At 38.9% G+C, this 21423-nt stretch overlaps 1 protein-coding gene across 5 annotated transcripts in view; it reads right to left on the reverse strand.

Moving 5' to 3' along the window:
• CACNB2 (calcium voltage-gated channel auxiliary subunit beta 2) overlaps positions 1-3921 on the reverse strand; it is a 240308-nt gene extending 236387 nt beyond the window's left edge. For all 5 annotated transcript variants that reach the window (XM_041486777.1, XM_041486770.1, XM_041486795.1 and 2 more), the window contains exon 1: positions 3663-3921. In XM_041486777.1, the coding sequence (XP_041342711.1) occupies positions 3663-3761 (99 nt within the window). In that variant the 5' untranslated portion in view covers positions 3762-3921. The remainder of the gene's footprint in view (positions 1-3662) is intronic.
• Positions 3922-21423: the final 17502 nt, after the last annotated feature.

The raw sequence follows: 21423 nt of genomic DNA on the forward strand, positions 1-21423 counted from the left end.
GAACTGGGATAAATCAACTCGGCTGAAAGCAGCAGAGGGCAGTGTGATTAATCTGCTGAGAGTAAATCTCTGGATATTGTTCCATTCCTCATTACCACAAGACAGGCAGTGAAGGGATGGTGCTATACAACTGAGAAGGTAGCTGGAGATTCAGGAAGGACAACAGCCAGTGTAAGGGCCTGTAACTAAGCTGATTTTCTGGAGTCAGCACATGCACATCACCCTAAAATTCACCTTAACATCAATCATAGTTGATACAGAAGGAAAACTGAACAAGTCTGTCCTCTAGACTCATGCATCCAGTTTACCTCTTGCAATGCAACCTGAAAAACAAGCCAAGCACTCCAGGGATGATGAAGCCTTTAGACTTGGAAGGCAGAAGCATTTAGCAGTACCATGTAGCAGAGGAAATCTAAATGCAGGTGAAAGAGCTGAAGAAAACAATCGAGAAGAGAATTGTTTCCACATAAAATGTGTCAGGTTGTTAGGACGTGCACTGACAGATGATGAATAAGCAGGCAAAAAAGAAGAACATGAGGAAAATAATAATGAGGAATAGGGAAGAATTCATCCAGTGTAAGATTCATCCCTCCACAAGGTAGTCTGTAGTTGCTTGATAGAAGGTTTCATTATGTTTTGTTTGAAATGTCTTCGTGTAATTTACTCATCTGATTTGCTATGACTGTCCCTAATGCACAGCACAGGAAGCTTTGTGATGAGAAAACAGCAACAGAAATTGAATCTAATGATTTTTGAGGACTGAGAGACTTTGAAGAAGGATCATAAGAAAATTACATGGGAGCAAGGGGGAAAAGGAAGAGAGGCTAAGAGTTATGATGAAAGGCATTAATGTGCTATGATATATTATAAACAATTCATAATAGTACCTGGGTTAATTAAAATTATTAAAATGAATATTCTACTAATTCAGATTCCTAAAAAACAAAGGGGTTCATTAAATAAGGAAGTAAAGAGAAGAATGGAGTTGATTTCAATTTAAAAATACACCAAAAAACCGATCACCAAACACTGATACATTTGAACAGTTTGCTTCTTTTCTTTCAGAAAACCTAATGCTGATTTCATTACAAAAGGGCCACACCTAAAACCACCACTTTGCACTGACATACACCTGGACATTGTGAATAAGTCCACAGTGTAACTATCAGCATGCAGATTTTTTTAGATAAAACTGGACATCTGAAACTCTACTGCGACTCCATCTAAGACCAAGATCCATCTGAGACTAAGATCACACTGAACTATAAATAGAACTATATTTTTACAGTCATATGGACCTAAAAGCCACAGAATTTTAGGTAATACAGAAAAAAACACCAATATCTTGTCCCAGTTGCAAAGAACTTCCCTGGAAAAATACAGTATAACTGTCACGATCAACATCCAAAGAGATTTTTTGTTTAGATCTAGATCTTGCTAGGAAAATGCATTATGAAAATAAGAAATAGATTTTACACAGATGTTATCTAGGAATATTTCACATATTTAACTGCCTTTTAAGTGAACTATTTCTAGAGTGTTAACTACATTTCACTCCTCTGCCCCATGGTGACAAGTTTGGCCGAAATGCAAAAGGCACAATCCAAATGGACAGGCAAAATCCAAAATATTGACCATGATGTTAACATAGATTAAAAGAAATCTCAGCTTTACAGAAGTAAAATTCTTGCATAAGACAATTGTTATGACTTCGTACAACTCTACAAAGGCTCTTCAGTAATATTTCCTTAAATCATAATTTCCAGAAGAAGCACTTCAGAGTGAACAATTTTAGGAGTGACATCATGCCATAAACTCACATGTTGGTTTGGGGTCTTTTTTTTTTCCTGACAGATTATTTGGTAGAAATGTTTCTAGGATTGATATTCAACTACCTTAGAGAAAAAGACAGTGGCACAAATAACTGAAGTACCTGTAGGCAATCTACTTGATGATTCCCATGTCCTCATTAAGCCTCTCCTTCTCATTGTGTGTTCTAAAGCACCAAGATTTTACAATATTGGGTTTTTTAAATGTTCATGGAACAAAAATTCAAATCAAAATAGTTGTCTCTAAAAGCAGTGCTTGCTAAGGAATTAACCTGCAATATTATTCAGACAAAGGGCTCTTTTGTTTCCATAACCTTATTTCCTCTCTACCAAAGGTTTATATATGACTAAAACAAGTACATATTGAGAAGATGATTCCTGTTCTGCCTAATGACTTTGATTCCAAAAACTGAAAAACATCTCTGAACCAAAAAGGTGCATTATCACTGCCTTAAAAAGTGAATCTTTTTGGCTGTGAATGTTCAGAAACCTGTTTTATAAAATAGAATATAATGCATAACCTGAAACATAAATAATGTGGGTTTTAGGAAACTATTCTTCCTCTCTAAACAGAGGTTCTTAACCCTAGTAAAAAGGAGGATTGAGAAATCAATTTTATGATCAGTATTTGATATTTGTCCACAACAGAGATGTACCATATGATTTGACAGTTGCTAAATCTGTGCTTCGGGCTGAAAAGATGTAAAAAGTGGGGGATTTGTAGGTCAGAAATTAGCTCCATTGCCACTGTTTCTGGAGAAGCTGGCAAAGCATATGGCCCTACTGAAATGTCTGTTCTGTGCTTGGAGGCTTTGACATCCAAAGAGACACTTTCTCTTTTTTAGTTTAACCTAGTCTCTGCTTCAGTGCCTGGATTTTGTTCTGCTGTCACAGGGCCTGAGTAAGTAAAGATCAATCACCAAGACTGTTGACAGACTGACAGCATTTTTCTCTGTCAATCAAGCACTTCTAGGATGGAGCTGGTCCACCTTCTCAAACAGAGCACCAGAGACAGCTTTGGCAGCAACAGTAAAAACTGCACCCCAAAAGGAAAAACCTCTGTCCTAACAAGATCATGCACGTTTGTAATCTGAAATGCACACAATCAGATTTTACCATCCTTTTACTGGGTTCGAAACCAGCACTCCGAAGTGTTTGTAGCCAACTATTGCAAACTTGAAGATATTAAGTAACATTCATACATGCAACAGAAACAACCTTTCAAAATATGAAATCTTTTCTAAGTATGCCTTACCCTGCCTCCTTCTCATCACCCATCCGCCCGAACACTGCACATGAACTGAGTTCTTAAAATTTCTGAGACGACTGTACAACCACCTTCTGCATGAAAATGGAGCAGCTTAAATCTTCAGCATGTTCAACACCTTCAGCCTCCCCAAAATTCTTGCTGAACAACTGGCATGAATCGCCTTCCCTCACCTACAGACTGTCACCAGCCCGTGGAACAGACAAGGCAGGTTTCAGCCGTGCGTGGTAAGCATCAGGTACAGATACAACAGGTTACTGGAGCAGGGAAAAACAGCCGGACCCTGCGAGTAATACATGTGTGGAAGATCAGCTTAATAGCAACGTATTCTTACATATTCATCCTCCAAATAATCGCAAGGTTCTTTTGATTTACGATGCTTCTACGGCCCAGAGCATCCCATGGATGTTAATTAAACGGCATTTGAGGGTGGGGGCGAAGACAGGGATTTCGGGCGTCTTAGGGGAGCTGTCAAACTTTTCTGACGGCGGTGACCAAAGTTGAAGGACGGGCAGCTCCGGCGGCCCCGCGCCCCCGCCCCGCAGCCCCGGCCGAGCCCGCGGTACCTGCGCTGCCGCCGCCGCGGGCAGGGGGTTGTCCAGCAGCTCCATCTGCACCTCCTGCGCCGGGCTGGGAGGAGATTTGGACATGTCGCTCTGGACCATTGGCGAGGAGAGAGGGTGGCTGGGCGCCGAGCCTCTCGGCGGGACAGAGCCGTGCTGAGCCGAGCCGAGCCGAGCCGAGCCGAGCCGAGCCGGGGCGGCGGGCGCCGCTCAGCGCCCGGCCATGCCGAGGAGCGGGCGGGCGGCCTTGCCCTGCCCTGCCCAGCCCGGCTCCGCTCCGCTCCGCTCCGCTCTGCTCTGCTCTGCTCTGCTCCGCCCTGCCCTGCCTGCTGCCGGCGGGGAGCGCTCGGCGCCGGGGACGGGGCAGCGCCGGCGGCGGGCGCGGGGGAGGGCAGGGGGCGGTGCGTGGGGAAGAGGGAAAGTGACAGCGAGCATCTCCCTCCGGCAGCGCCGGGCGGGGGCGGCACCGGCACCGGCACCGGGATCGGGATCCGCGCCGGCCCAGCCCGAAGGCGGCCGAGCGGCGAGCAGCAAAGTTGGGGCTGTTGGGGCTGCGGACCGGGGTGCAGGGGTGCGGTCAGGCCCTGCTTTGCCCTTCAGCCCTGCCGGGCGTCTCGACCCCGGCCGCACGGCATCGCCTGGCTCAGCGCGCCTCGGCTGAGACCTGCGGTTTTAGTGAGCAAAGCGGCTCTTGGACAAAGGTCCGTAGGTCTCTCGTGTTGATAGGGGTTTTTGCCTGTTCTTGGATATATCTGTGCATATATCAACAAGGGATGAGAAAGATGAAGCCCACTGTCGAATTTTATATAACCTGTGTCTGCACAATCTCAGTCGTGCTATCAGGTACCCCACAGGACGCGCTTGGAACACCTGTTTGAAACCTGATTCGGCAAAATCACCCTCCACCCCTGAGATGATCTTTAATTTTTTGTGAATGACAGATCGTTTTGGTCCTGATAGAGACCAATCTCTCTGACCCTGAGATGCCCACAATGGCTGATACCTTTCTTTCACTGGATGGGACCTAGCTGTGCCCCATGCAGCATGATGGAAACTGACGTTTTCAGAATCACTTTGTGATGGTTCGTGAAATCTCTTATCAGCTGATTGTAAACAGTGAAAATTAAGTCTAGAAACTGACTGGCCTAATGGCACACACTTAAAATCACCACCATTACTAAAAGCAATAAAAGTCGCTTTCAGGAAAAGAAGCCAGCAAACCAAAGCCAGCACAAAAGCCAGATCAATTTCAAGAAGTACTTTCAAGCTTTGTCCAGATTGCATGGTTGATTTATTTCATTTTTCATAATAGCTAATAAGGTTCCTTTCTGAATTAGCTTACCCCTATGGATTTTCTTATATGAATAGAGAAAATTTTACAGGAACTGCCCTTTTTTTTTTTTTTTTTTTTTTTTTTATATGAATAGTGAAAATTTTACAGGAACTGCCTTTTTTTTTTTTTTTTTTTTTTTTTTTTGTGAAGGAATTTACTGCCTCTGCAAAAGGAAGAGCTCTGAGGTTTGAAGAACCTTCATTTGTCAAAAAAAATTCGTATTTATTTTTGAAGACAACATTTCAAAATTATTTTCTAGAATTTTAAGGTGTTGTCCAAGACAAAACACAACCTTAATTTAAAGTGAAAAGTGTGGGGTTTATTGCTTAACTTTCTTTCAAATAACTCAATAGACATGTTCAACAATCTTGAAACTGAAAAGATGCTGGAGCCTGGACTGCATCCAGATGTTCTTCAGGTGGTTATAACCAAAAAGATATTTTCTTTTTAGACATTTGGTGTAAAAAATGCATACTTCACCATCTAGTAGAGGCTTTGAAGTAGTTATTTCTTTGGCACAAATTAGATTGTTTAAATGGAATTACGTTTTGTGATCATCATAATTATTAAGGACTTTACTGGAAAACCTAAACACAGTATTTTTGTTAATAATTGCTGGGCGGCATATTATTATTGAAGGACGTTGTGTTTGAATTTCTAACACCTTTATGGCTTTGGAACAATTGATCCTTCTGTTTCAAGGCGTGCTCTAGGACAGGCGCTTGACCATGATTCAGTACATCTATTTGGTAGATTTTCAGGCATCTGTCAGGGATTGCCTGTTCTCTCTCACACAGAGAAGGGAGTGGAAATCACTTAATCATGTAACAGCGGCCCTTCATATTGCCTTCTGGATTTTCACTTTGGAAAGAGTGTATAAATAAGAGCATTTTTTTTAGTATACCATCCTTCTGTAAGAGTAGTAGTGATCATTTTTGAAACATTACAGTTTCTAAAACCATAAATTGTGAATCTGGATTGAAAGAGTATTTCTTCTCTCTTATAAATTAGAGCTTGAATATGTCAGTTGAAGTTCTTTTTTCTGTGCTCAGTCATATCTTTCATGATTAGTTTGTCTTTTTTTTTTTTTTTTTTTTGTTTCCACTGTAAAAATATAATGATGATTACTTTGCGTATTTATGTACACCCATGTAGGGTCTGTAGAAAGTAAAGACTCAAGAAAGAAGTTTCCCCCCCCCCACCCCCACACACACACAAATAACACCTGAATTTTCAGTAAGTTTATTTGGTTTTTCTTTTTGAGGAAAAATATTCTACATAACAGTTCTTTACCAGCAATTATCATTCATTGCCTTGATGTAATGAGTGGCTAGAAGATTAGCATAGAGAAATAATTGTATTTTATTCTGTTTCACTCCTTTTGTTCACCAGTTAATCCAAGTTCTCTAACCTTGAAATGTGCAGTGAAAATCCTTCAGCTGAACACATATGCATGCAGTCATCCCTCTGCATGCTGTTTTTGGCCACCTCTGCTCCAGGAGAAGGGTCAGTGTAAAAACAGTGTGCAGAGATTCTAAATTGCTTGCTCTTTCTCAAGGGGAAAAGCAACCTGGTATGCCTAACCCCTTCTCAGCAGAAAGCTACACTGCTGCATTTATTTACACTTTTATCTGCAACGAAGAGGTGTTGTGCATGCTTATTTGGATTTTTATAAACATGTAAATATTAGAAATCAGAAGAAAACACAAGCTGTTTTTTCATAGGTCTTTTTTTTTTAAAAAAAAAACCCAAAAAACAAAAAAACAAAACAAACAAACAAAAAAAAAAAAACCTAAAAGCTTAGACTGACAAACAAGAAACCTGATTTGGGTGCCAAAAATAGCTGGTTTTTTTGCATGAGAGTTTAGATGTTCTTTTAAAGCAAGGAGGTCTGTATTACTTTGCATGTTTAATTGTTCTTTACTGCTAGTGTAAGAATGTGTTGTCAGCACCATGTCCTAGCCTTTGTACCTACGTATGGCAAGTACATGTTTGGTTTAGCCTATAACTGTCACTTAAATGTGCAAAAAATAGGCCAAGGAGGGTTGGCTGATATTTGTGCAAGTGCAGCTAAAAGCTAATAACTTAAACCCAAGGGACTTCATTAAAAACTTGCACAAATACAGACCAGTGAGCTTACAATTATTCTTATGAAACTATATAAAATGCTTCTAACTGAGCACACGTTTAAAGCCCTGATATAGACAATTTCTTTAGGACTTTCAGTTAAAAAGAAATGCTGGCCATCTATTAGTCTGTGCCACCTCCTGCCTAAAATGAATTGTAGCTAGAAATTCAATATTGTGAATAATAATAATAAAAAAAAAATCACTTGATTGCCTGGTTTTAATATCTCAAAACAGGCATAGTTCATCTTTTTCAGTGATAAAGGGGAAGCTGCCTGTCACAAGTGCAAATTAAAGGGATTCCTCTTATTTTAGTACTTTATCTTTCACACAAGTCTGAACAAAACCACTCCAGACAGGCTCACTTTTGAACTCGTTATCTGTCTGTATCAGAGCACAACACCACCTGGCTGGATTTAATGAACTGATCCATTCTCCCAGCTCCTGTTTATTATGCTTTATTCTTGGATATAGGTGCCACACTCCTAAGAAAGCCTTGATTGATCCTGTTGCAATGTTTTCAGGAGAAGACAGGATTGGAACAACGAAGGTTTCCACATGATGGAAGATAGGAGTAATATATAAACACTGGCAAAAATGTTTTTAATGCACAGAAAGGCCCACAATACTGGAAAAAGCCACAACACCTACTAAGCACATATTTTCAGCCCTTTGCAGAACGTGACCAAAAAAGGCACGCTCCCGCTCGCAAGCTGTTCACTTTGCGAGAGCAAATTCACTGTCAATGGGTTGTATACAAAGTTCATGTTTGATTAAGCACTTCTGCAGAAGTTGCTGGTTTCAGTTGATGTTTTCTTTGCTTTTTCTTTGCTCTCCTGTCATAACTGAGACTGCATATCTCCTTTTGTATCCCCAGTCCTTACCAACTATGGTGTTCCTATTTATAGTATCATTTTTCTCTTATTAACTACTTGAATCACAAAAACACAAAAAGGCTTTATAGCATTCTCACCCACAAATATGCTCAGCCCATGTGAGTTACTGACATGAGAGACAGATTTTAATAGATTGTGTGTGGCCTGTGTCCAAGGACAGCATCCAAGCTCTCCATAGCTCCTTGAGGATGGCCTTTCCTCCACCCTTCATTGAGCCCTGTGCTCAGTTTGGGCTTCTCTGCTTTTGGGTAGTTTGTTGGTGGTTTTTTTATCAACCCAACAATCATTTATTTGTGGCACTGAGGCAAAACTTCATTCAGAATAAATTGTGTAAGAGAAGACAGTGACAACCTCTAGTCAGTGTGCGGATTGCAAAACCACCGACGTGGTTGACAGTTAACTCATCGTTACCAAGGCTGCTGGCAGAGTTCATACGTCTGAGAGTATTGAAATTCTTTGCCAATTTATACATGTACAGATTTGAAGTGCAAATCGATGATGGCACCGCTCCATGTTGCCATCTAGTCAGTTTTAAAAGTGAGCATTTGCCAGATGTCATTTCCCTCCCTCCTTGCCTTGGCTGCGCTAATCTGATCCTCCATGGCACACCGCTTGGCTCTTGGAGCACCAGGGACTCCACTCAAGAACTAAAGGTAAAATGCAGCAGAAAATTAATTACCTTTCCATGGGGTAAATCTGCTGCTTTATCTCCCTGAACCATCCTACCATGAAGACTGAGTAGTGTGACTGCCAGGTGAAAGGGGAAGGAGAGACAGCAGGGATACACAACTTGGAGCAGGGCTGAAAAATTCCTTCCTGGCAGCACACCAACACTTAAGGCAGCCTGGCCATAAACATCAAACTGCAAAGGCTTAGTTTTGAGAACATTACTGCAGAATAATGCTGATTTGATTTCAGAAAAGTAATTTTTGGTAAGTACTTTGAGTTTATGCAACAAAAGGAGGCAAGGAAAGACAAGTCTTCATGCTTTTGTTTGTTCCTCCTTTTTCTCACATATTGCTAAGCCTCTTTTACTCAACTTTCACCCAATCATTACCAAAATTGAAGTTCTCGTTTTGTAAGAAAATGACTTTTAATAAAGAACCCTTCAAGTTTTATAAGAAAAATTATTCTGAAGAATAAAATATCAACAGTCACATTACTACTGTGAAGTAAGTGCTATAATTGCTACAGTCAATTAATTGCCATCAAAACCAACTTATCTATTTCCAGAGAAAATTTTTAAGGGTAACCTTTGTGTCCCTAGAACATGAAATGGCGCATAAGTCTCCACCATCTTCTCTGACTCCATGCTGCCCTGAATTTTATTGAGATAACTATCCTTGAAGTGTCCTTCAAAAACCTAAAACCAAGTTAGTACAGACATAATAATTTTCTATTGTAACACTGCCATCCCATCTGACTTCTCTAGAAAGAAAATGCCAAAAGCCTAAAGCAACATTCTGATGATCCCAGTCATGTGCAAAGAAGAAAACAGTGGCAAGTATCAATCAAATGTACTATACATTTTGAAAATAAACATTTACTTTTATATTATTTTGAAACTGTGTATTTTAAAATACACCCTCAGATGCTTCTCAAATGTGTATAGTTTCCTTATATCATTGCATGCTAAGAAAATAAATTTCCCTTAGAATTTGCTCTGGTCTATTTTGTAGGAGGAATAGCTTGAAATAGACTTTTTTTTTAAATTTTTTTTTCATGATGGAATTACACTTATAAAAATAATAGAAAAGGATCAATTTCTAAAATCACATATCTATTAAAATCAAGAGCTAATGTATTGGTGTCCAAGCCTGTGCCACTCAGGACTTTAGAAATCAAACCACTCTGCACTACTCCAGCGGGGAGTGCAGGAGCTGCTGCTGAAAGCCATGGTGAAAGCCACGGTGAAACACATCCCTGTTCACTCTTGGTTAGTTGCCTGAATGCCTATTTCTTAAAAAAGGCAGCAAAGAATGAAAGGGAGGAAGCATTGCTCTTTCAAGGAGGGCATTTCAGGCCATCAGTGACCTCACAAGGCACCCATAAAAACCCAAACTTTTTAGTATTACTTAAAACAATCCCTTCATAGGAAATCTGATCAGAACTGCTTTTCCTTATGGCACCTGTGAAACTCTGTGGTCACTGAAGACACGTGTTAGTGGCAGACTGCATCAGCTCTGGTGAGCCAACTGAAGTCTGCCCAGGTGAATTCAATAGGCAGAGGCAGCTCCATGGCAACAAATACTAAAGAAACATCCTGTTAGCCAGAGACCTCATTCTGAAAAGATACATGGAGCGTATTCTAGCACAACAGGAAGAAAAATACATTTCAAAGAGTGATAATGAGCAAAGCCTTAAAAAATTTCCTCCTCAAGAAAAGAAGCAAAACATGGTCTTTGGTAATTAGCCATAAAGAATTTTTCCTGAGAACAAAATATATTCCAGATGAGATTTTACAGCCTTTGTTTGGACAATATTCAAATAAATTTCATGCTGTTGCTTTGTTTCCTTTTTTTTTTTTTTTTTTTTTTCTGGTATAATCAGTGCATCTTTTTATTCACTCAAAGCTCAGGAAGTCCTGCCAGTTTTCACATCAACCTGAAGAGAAGCATCAAAAAAGAAAACTATTCCTCTTCAGATATTACTTAAGCCCTAGTTTTCTAAGATTTGTGAATGAGCTGTACATCAGGGTACCAAAAGGAGTCCTGAAAATCATTCATGAACATAGCTTCATTAATTTCATAGAACCCTTCATGAGTTACAAAGTGCTCTACACTTTTTGACTGGATGCCAGAATCCCAAACATGATTTCTCCTGCACTGAACATGTTTCAGTATGGCTTATAAACACTAACACAATTCTTCATGGAAGTTTTTTCTAGCACTTTATAAACAGTAATTCAATATTTACTGTAGCTAATGTGCTTATACCTTCTGAATGCTCACCTACTCTTCAAAAAATAGCAAAACCCCATGATTTCATTTCTACAGGCTGACACAAAACATTTAGAATAGATCAAACACATGAAAAAAAGAAAACACTGTGTATTAAAGTAAGTTCCTCAACAACAGAATAACTTATAGGTGAATGGCTCCTTACATACATAGTATGGCAAATGTCATAAATATTACTGACCAGTGTGAAACTCTGGGCTCTTCATGTTGAGTCGCTGTGAGGTTGCTTCTTGGAGAAAAATCTCTGTTCCATGCTTCTACAAAAAACAAACTGTTTTATTTAGTTTTGCTCTATATGTCACCCAGCATAAAGGAAACAATGACAGTAAACATAGTGAGATAGTCAGAACAAAAACTTCAGCTGTTTGTAGCCAAACTATTGTTTAGGAATCAACTCCTGAACTCCTGCTGTTTCAAATCCAGTATACCAGTTTAAAACAAGACTAATGTTTGATTCTCACTTGTATGTTCAGTGTAATAGTTCTCTAAACAGCAGGCGTTGCTGAAGCAGCAATGTTCTAAAGCAGCAAAGGGGCCAGCTGAATGTGGTCACCCACTCAGCAATTCCAGCTTCATTTGCCATGTAGCTCCTTCTGGAAGAAACATCAGTTTGTTTTCAGTGTTTGTTCAGCTATTAGCATTAAACTAAAATGGCTTTTACTAGGAATTATTGCCAAAGTGTTTTCTTTTCTTTTTTGTGTTTTGTGTTTTTTTTTCCCTAAATAAACAAGGTTAAAGTTATAATAAAGGCTTTTACCTGTCTTTTTATCAATTAGCAATAAAAACAGAGTAGATACCAAAGTATCTACATGAAGATCATGTAGAAGAAAGAAACTTGTTATATCCTCCTTGCTCTGAGAGCTCATAAAGAGATTAGGTGCTGCTCATAAGTGCTCCTTCCCACTGCAGTTGAGATCACCACGTGGCTGGGTGTCTGCTCTGCTTTTCTTGGATTGCACATATGCTGTTGTGCAACAAGCCTGTAAACTCTTTTTAATTAGCATTCATGTTGCTGTTTGCCACTGCAATGAAAGTTCATTTGCCACAATCTACTATAGTGTCTATATATAATCTCCATGTGCATAGCTACATTCTGCGTGTTGTAAGAAAATTCATCACTGTTTTGCATTTGCTACCATGCTTCAATTAGAAGGGGAAAACAACAACTCTGAGATAGGTGTCTTTCTTGCACAAATATGTGTTCCAGTACATTTAACACTTTCATTATTCTGAATGTCTTGCAGAATTAGTAATTTTGCCAAATGGCTTGCACTGTAATTTGAATGCTTTTTTTTTTAAACATTTTAAAATAGAACATTGATTAGAAATAATAGTATAATTAGCCAGTGAAATTATAACTTGCAAGTCAGGAAAAAGAAGTACAGAACATTTCAGTGTTTCCAAGGTGAGACTGTACTGGCTTTTTAACCAACATAGGCATTGGATAAATTAAGATGTTCTTTGAGAACAGGAATAAAATCAGGATATTTCAAACTTCTTGGAATACTCAACCCTCTGACTAAAAATTAATATTTATTCCTTGTCCTATCAAAATGTGTGTTCAGAATAGAGACCATTTGTGATCATAGAATCACAGAATCACTGACCAGTTTGAGTAGGAAGGGACATTTAAAACTCATCTGGTCCACTCCCCTGCAATGAGCAGAGATATCCTCAACTATATCAGGCTGCTCAGAGCCCTGTCCAATCTGACTTTGAAAGCTTTCAGGGATGCTGCATCCTCTGCCTGGGATGGTTACAGGAACTTCCTGACAGATAGATATTGTAGATATAAGCATCCTCACCTATCAGGACAAGGAGTTTCTTAGGGGAAAAAAGTTACCTACTCTTTGGTCCCAGGTGCAACCTGAAAGAGAAACACAAATCCATCGAGTTGAGTGCCTTTAAGATCACTTGGCACCCCAGGAGGGTTTATCAGGTTTGCTCTTTACTGCTTCTGAACCTCAATTCAGATCCCATTTTATGAGAGTAATCCTATTTTTAGATCAGCCCTTACATTTTAGAAGTAGCTAAAATTTCAGAGATACTACACAACATCTTTTAGAGAAAATCCAAACTTATTGAATCAAACAAAGCAAAGTCAATTCCAAACAGAAAAACATGACAAAAAGTATTGAAAACACAACTGGTAAACCTAATCTGAGACATCCTAAAGATGACCTTTTTTTAGATTTTGGGTAATTAAACAGATATCAGATTACAAACCAAAATATCCTTAAAAACAGAAACAAACACTCTCTCAGTGCAGTTACTGTTTGCTCAGTAGGTCTGTGCATACAACTTTTTTTTTAATGATAAGCAACATAAATATTAAACAGGTAGACTGGCTGTAAATGTAACATACAAGTACAAAAACTATAAATGCAAAGTGTTTCAAAAAGAATTTCTTTAACAGAAAAAAATCTGTAAAAAAATGTCTGGGAGGTAAAATGTTATATTGCAACCTACCAGTGAAATGGAACATTCAGCATTCTCTAACACTTCCACATCTTCCTTTCTAAACATATACTTCAGTAGGGAAAGCACTGAAGAATAAACTTACGTATAATATGAAAATGTATTTTGATTATATTTTCAGAGCTCAGAGAGTTAGAAGTAGCATTGCATTACATTCAAAGTTAATGATCAGACTGGGAGTGATTTGCAACAAGTGTATAGCATCAGTTTAGTACAAAATCAAACATCCTCCCACACCAAACCAAAATGAAGGCTTTCAAGGCTTAGTATCTTATAATTGTTTGTTGCTACCATTTTTATCTCCCAGACAAGTAGAATCCAAACTTGGAATAATTCATTGCAGTTACTTTATAAGTGTGTTTAATGTCTGTACAAAAAAGGAGGACTAGATTTGACTGGCCAGCTTCATTGGCAAAGGTATATAGTAAACCCAACTTGTAACCCATAGCACAAGTTCCTCTGTCTGGGATCCAAGACCAAGTTTGGGAAAAAAAAAGGAAAATAAAGAAAGACAAAAGAAAGAAAGAGACAAATTAAAATCCCTGGTAAAATAAAAATATTAAAAACCTGAAAATTTTGAAAAGTGAAAGCACAGACAGAAAGGTATTTGAAAAACAATTGTTTTCTATAGAATATAAAATATTTTTAAGCAGTTTTGATATTTACTTAGCCATTCAGACTAGAAAAAGGAAAATCATGTTGTTAACATAGACATGCTGTGGACTCTGCCATAAATTACCTCATTTCACTGGTATCAGAGCAGTAGTGTAAGGTCTCAGGTGTGAAGCCTCAGGCTGTACAGTACAGAAAAAATCTACCTGCTGCAGAAGTAAAATCAGCACCCTTCAGTGTTTGTTAGATGACAAAGGCCACGTGATCCTTGAATATTATCTTTGTCAGCAGGAAATTACAGTTCTCTGCAGGATCTTAGATTAACAAGAACCTGCTTTGTCAAGAGACATTTTTATAATCTCGATTTCAACTTCCCTGGCTCTCCAGAAAAATATCTCATGTTAATACTGCGAACAAAGACATCTGCAGATAGATTACATCTTTGCATTTCTAGCACAAAACATATATATTGTTAAATATTTGTCAGTCAGTAGCTTTGCTGAAAGCAAATCACTAAAGATTGGAAATCCAAATTGTTTCATCCTCTTCTCCCCTGCTTCAAATTTTTTTTTTAAAAACTACTGCTGGTCCACAGAGATTTCTGAAGCTAATGACAGATGAAAGCTTGGTGTGGAACAACAGTGGCTCTGTGACTCCATGAGTGTAAAGCTGTGTCCCAGCACATCCCTGGCAGTCAGAAGTCTGTACTGAGAAAGGCTGAAGGCAGCTGGCAGGGAAAACAGGAGAGTGTTGGGATCCAGCCAGGGCTGCACATTCCACCTGAACTGAAGCTGGTAGTGCTCAGGTGGCTGGCACTCACTGCGCTCTGTCCTGCTGGAAGCGTGCTGCCTCTAGGCTGGCCAGCTGTTGTAAAACTGCCTTTGATTTATGGCTTCAGCCCTGGCTATAGTGGGATATGTGCTGAACCTCACAGGCCAGCTAAATGTAGGGCTGTCAGAGTCTCTAACCCTTCTGCTGTTCATTTTCCTTATGGTCTTAGAGGGAAGGCAATTTAACTGAAGATTTCTCCATGTGGATATGACTTCACACGTGGAAACTCTGAGACCAAAATGCCCTAAGACAAACACAGCAGAATGTCATGAATGGGAAGTGCTATTTGGCTGTTCTCTGGATTCTGTGACTGAGTTCCACACAAATCTTCTCTTAACACTAATTCCCATGCATTTGGAGCACAGACAGGTTAGACTCCTGTGCTGGCACTTCTCAGATTGCATCATAATCAAGAGAAACCAGTCTAAAAATGTGTGCAGTAAAACCAGTTCACACAAAGAGCCATATAACTGCACCATTTTAAGCCCTACAGGAAATAATATGTGTCAGAAAGGCAAAAACAAGGTATACCATAAAGCAGGGACATCAGGAGTGATAGCACTAATGATAAAGTTTCTTGAACATCTGGTAATTAGTCTTAGTTTGGAAGGACTGTAAAATGTTGGCTTATATAATGTATTCCATTTCACTCTAGTAAGTATGTATATGCCAAGAGACCTTTGTTTCTATGGCTCCTCAGTTGCTTTTAGTGAAGTTTAAGAGAAAAACCTATGTAGAGCTGTACAACCCACTTAGAAAAAGGTCAAAATGTCAAAAAGCTACGTTATGCTGAGAGACACCACAGAAAAAGTTTAGCTTTAAGCAGGTCAGAATCAAAAAATAAGTTCATTGATAGAGATGAAGTATGATTCTGCATTTCAGAGTTTAGAATTTATCTTTTGACTGCTTATACATACCTACTAGGCTGGCATATTAAGAGCCAATCAACCAAATATCTGTGGTGTTGAAATGCTGTTTGATTCAATAGCTATTGAAGCCGCCATATAGAATGGAAATAATTGGTTGCCTAATAAATCTTATACTTTCTTGGGGCTAAAGAAAGAATCTGCTCTCTGGTGTCTCCTGCCCTTTTCATCAAAGCAACAGTACCTCTATTGCTCAAGGTTGTTCCCTATTAGTTCATGCAATTCCATTCCAAATACTTTGGTATTTATTCTGATTGTAATGGGAATTATCAGTGCATTTCTACCTGGTGACTTTATTATTAGAATTTTACAGCAGCTTTTGTATTAGGGTTACTTTAAGCATATATTTGTTGTAGCACTCATTGAAGCTTCTCAGATTAACAATACTGACGTGAACACACATCTAAGAGCGCCAGCCTCATGCACAAGAATGCTGCTAGTAAAAGCAATCCATATGATAACACTTCCAAAAATAGTGTTTCACCAGTGTTACTTCTGAGCAACAAAACTCCCCTGAGAGGCTTGTAAACATCACACCCACATCAGTAGTCATGTCATGTACAACCACATCACAATGTGCCAGGTCTAGGCAAAACTTTTGAAGAAGTCAGTATTTTATTTCAGCTTCATAAATACAAATCCAGTCCAGTAAAGGATATCTTAGCAAGCAGGCTAGTATAAAAGTAATAATAATTTTTTACAAATCCCTTTCTGTGACATCAGCTGTTCTAAAACGACTAAATTGAGTAACAGCCAGTTGGGATAAGTCAGTTGTTATTTTGATTGATAAACTCCTGTAGCAGAGCTCTGAATTGAGGCAGAGACTAGGCAAGCCTAGTTATTTTAATAATAATTTAAAACAATTATTCTCAACAAAACTCTTCTTATGTATTTTATAAGGATGTACTATTTTGGAATTATTATCATAAATCTTTCAGAGAGAAGGAGAATATTACCACTATCAATATACACTCTTATTTATAAACAGTCATCTCATTTACTCATTTATAAGGAGTATTTCAAGCTATTATAGAAGCACACTTTAAATCGCAATTGTCTTTAAAATGATGAGTCACTTGAGTTTCAGCTAAGGCAGCTCAGTTTGTACAGCTGCCAGCTGGGGTATATGAGGGGGGATACACACACGCGCCCCCCTTTCCCCATGAGGACTTTTCGGGAATAGTTTCTAAGTGCTCTCATCACATTTCACATTAGCACAGGTGCAAGAAGAGTAACTCAAATTAGGTCAGGTTCTCTGAGAATTGCCAGATAAGTCACTCTAGAGAGGAGATCAGATTTTCCTACTTTGATTGTTGCAGTGCTCTGGGCTTCTACCAAGTATTAACACTGCCATAAGATGAAGTTGGTTTATTGCAGTTCACTAAATTTGCTAAGATGATTGTTCTTCAGAGGATTTACAACACTGAGAGCTATTGCACAGCCCTTTTTGCACAGTAGCCTGAAAACCAGGTTGGGATACCGAGTGTACATCTCTTCCCTGTATGGATACAACTCCCCTGAACTGCTGTAGCTGGTGGAAATTTGAAATCTGTGGAAGTGAAGTAGCAGTGCCCTGAGCTGGGCACTCCAGGCAAAGCCACTGCTCTTGTCCTGAGACTTTTGCTCTTCAAGGTGTTGGACCAGCCACTGTTTTAAACAATCAAACCTTTAAAATGAGATCTATTCAGGGAGCCAATATTATTTACTCACAAAATATAAGAGACCTGAAATACCTTAAGCTTCTGAACCCCTACAAGATCTTGGGTAGAAAACAAGTTAACAGGTTAGTAACCCTAGTAACCTGTTTTCCACAGCAGCTTCCAAATTTTCTCTTCCATTATGCTAAAATCTGATCTTGCTAGGAATTCCCAAATGAGAAGTAAAAATGCATTTAAAAGACAGAAATGCTATAAAATGAGAAGAGATAGGTATTACTTCAACAGCTTTTGAAGGTTTCAAGCCTTTTTCTTATTTGGTCCTCACAGTGTAAAAAACTACAACCAAATGTAAATATTTATGGCAAAGCCTGTTTTTTTATATCCAAAAATTTTAAGGATGACAGCCAAATGTCTTGTCAATCCACTGTGAGAGCACAAAAAGGAAGAGCCCTTCTTTGTTGTAATATCCAGTGCATAATAATGGAGTAAATTTTCTTGCCAGAAAAATACCTATTAATTTTAATTTCTGCTATCTTGGATCTGGCCCGCACCATAAATAAGGGATTAGTATGAAGTATACAGTATTCATAAGAAAGCATTTACTATCACTTTCATTACCTCTATATTTTCTTCAGGCCATAAATGCATTCTCAGGGCAAATATATGCAATATATCATGCAATATACAGGTAGTAACACCACGACAAGTGTTGGTATTTTCAAATAATTTATGATATGATTTATGATATGAAATGTTATTTTCTGTGATTTTATGAGCAATATATGTCTGAAAAAATTATAACATTTAGAAAAAAGATACTAGTTTCCCTAGAGCTGCCCTATCATCAACCTCTGTTTTATTGTTTACAACTAAAAGATGTCAAGAAACAACATCTAAAAAATTCCATGGTTTGCAAACCAATGAGCTTATTTTATTTTAAACCCACTAACTTGTGTCGTGAGAAAGATAGGAATTACACTTCTTAAGGAAATGCATATTAAGGACTTCACATTAAACATTTACATGGGATTGAATACTATTGAAACAGCATTTCTTGGGTGAATAGAAGTAATTCACAATTCCATAGCTGTTTACAGCACAAAAGATTCCCTTTCATTGTACCACAGCAAAGTATGAGTATTAAGGCAAATAAAAGCTTTCCCTGGAGGAAACAAATTTTGAACATTTTGGAAAAAAGTCAATAGGAACAAATGCTGCTACAGTAAGCCTACTGAATACCCTCTGTTCGATCATGTAGCACCTTTGTGAATGCCAGCTAGTTGTAATTGCATCAAAAAACCTTTGACAAAGAATGTGATCAAAGTAGCAAAAGTAAGTGAAACAGCACAGGCGAATGTATTTGTGAACTTCCAAAGATTTAACTTTCATTTTCTACAGAGTTTCTACATTTGCAACTATAAATACTGATAATTTTTTGATAGCAAGAAATAAGCAATTGAGATTCAGGGTTAACTGCTTCCTACAGTGATTCTTTAAGGGGCTCTGAAAACTGTTTTAATTAAAGGATTTGTGATTTACATTTTTTTTATTTAAATAAATGCACTGAGATCACCTTTGAAATATATTCAGTTTTTTATTGTAGTTCACCCACATTTACCTTTAATTTCTTCCTGGTCTCCTAAGACAACCTCTGAAGTGTAAGGGGCTATTGCTTTAACTGAGGGCACATTCACTCAGATAAAGAGACATCTTACAAACTTGGCATTTTAAAGCCTGTGTTCCAGACTTGTGAACAGCTTTGTAAAGACAAGAAGTTCTATCCAAATAGAAAACTTTATCTGATGGGCACATTTTGGCATTAACAAAAGCATGGAAAGTACAGACAGATCTGTGCAGTGCAGGAAGCTGAAGGAATTTATTGATAGCAAGTAAACTGTTAACATATGAATATAAAACATCATTCTTTGAATTTCAGATTTTCAAACAAGCTTAGATAATGTTTGGGTACTTCACATATTCACATAGCTTTGGCAGAAATGAAGATGGTAGTAAGTAGAGTTTTAACTTTTTATTTTTATTTTTCAAAAATGCTTAATTGTTTAAACTTTCAACATATAAATCTGTAGCTCTAGTGGGTTTTTTACAGCATAAGTTGTACTAATTTGCAGGGATGTGAACTGGCTGGGAGTGTTGGAATAAAATAACTATGCAATATTTGTCTCATCTCATTCTTTTCCCATCTCTAGCAGTAGCAGTAGTTTGACAGAGAATATTGTGCACTCTTGGCACTCTGTAAGGCTGAATGGAAAGGACAAAGTCAGGGTTAAGTTGAATAATTTTTAGAGTTACATAAACTTGTTAAATAACTCCCTTTGGTTCATAAGCTCCTCAAATTCAGCTTCTGTTACAGTCTGAGCAATTCAGAATGTTATCTCTCAAGGATTCAAGACCTATAAATTAAGAATTTTCTAGGGGCCAGCCAAGACATGCTTCAAAATTGCCTAATTTGTGAACTATCCCCTGACCAAGAGTAAGATCACTGCCTTTCCAGAGATGGTTGAGGGAATAACAGATCCCTATTCTTAGGCAAGATATCTAATGTGTGAAGAACGTTGCTGGGGATATTGCCTTGTTGCTTTTATCAGGAGGAGCTTGAGATCCCTGTTTCCTCCCCCCCAAAGGACTGTGCTTACATCACACTTACTGGCAGCTCTGAGGCATGACACTCCTCAGTTCTCTTCGGAACTCCATAAGAATTAATTTAAGGTGGTAGGTTGGAGAAAAAGAAAAGAAGGAATGTGATCTGCAGGTGGTAAAGAACTGGGGGTTGTGCTGCCCTTTAGAGGGGTCTTGATGGGCTGGAGATCTTGGCAAATAGGAATCTCATCAAGTTCAAAAAGTCAAAATGCCAAGTCCTGTCCCCGGGGAAGAATAACCCCATGCACCAGTACAGGCTGGGATCAAGCTGGAAATCAGCTTTGCAAAGGAGACTTTTGCCCTTTTGTGCTGTAAGGACACATTGCTGGCTCATGTCCAGCTTGTCCATCAGCATTGCCAGAATTGCCTCTCTGCTCAGCCCTGATGAGACATATCTGGAGCGCTGGGCCCAGTGCTGAACTTCCCAGGACTAGAAACACATGGAAATACAAGGCCAGCAAACTTTTACAAAGACGCTGAAGGGATTGTAGCATTTGCTGCATGAGGAGAAGCTGAGAGGGCTGGGACTGTTCACCCTCAGGAAGAGAAGGTCTGGAAGTATCCTATCCTTGAGCATGGATACTTGAAGTTAAACTGTTATGCAGCAGACAGAGGCAGACTCCTCCCAGTGGTATTTAGTGACAGGACAAGAGGTGAAGTGCACAAATTGAAACAGGGTGACTGGGTGCTGGCACAGGCTCCCCAGAGAGGCTGTGCAGTCTCCATCCTTGGAGATCGTCAACACTTAGCTGGACATGACTGTGGGAAACCTTGTCTAGCTGAGCCTGCTCTGAGCTAGGGTGATTGGACTAGAGAATCTCCAGAGGTGTTTGCCCACCTCAGCTCTTTTTTGGCTGTTACTCCTCAGCCTGGCAACCAATTTATCACTTGGGGATTCTAGTCTTTGCTCCAAGGAACAGTAGGCCCTGTAGAAAATGCACAAGCAGTCTCTGGAAATGGGACTAACTAGTTTTGGATTAGTTTTTGAGTATTCTGATCTGCAATTACATTTTATACAAGTCTAACAGAGAGGAGTGATCAGATGCAGATCTTTGATAGAAAATGTGTGCACTATCTGGAGAGGATTACATCCAATTCTTTACATCCAGACTGGATTATCCCTGCAATCTCAAAGGTCTCTAAACTCTAGAAAAAAAGGTAGGATTAATATATTTTGCTTCCTTTTGCATTAGCCACACCTAGAAACAGGTGGTTTCTGTGCAGATATTTGGGGCTTTTCACTGACAATTCTTTTCTGTCCTACTGCCATTGTGCTCCCTTACAAA

Source organism: Pyrgilauda ruficollis, unplaced genomic scaffold (genome assembly GCF_017590135.1).
Source record: "Pyrgilauda ruficollis isolate IOZ18807 unplaced genomic scaffold, ASM1759013v1 scaffold12, whole genome shotgun sequence".
Classification (NCBI taxonomy): domain Eukaryota; kingdom Metazoa; phylum Chordata; class Aves; order Passeriformes; family Passeridae; genus Pyrgilauda; species Pyrgilauda ruficollis.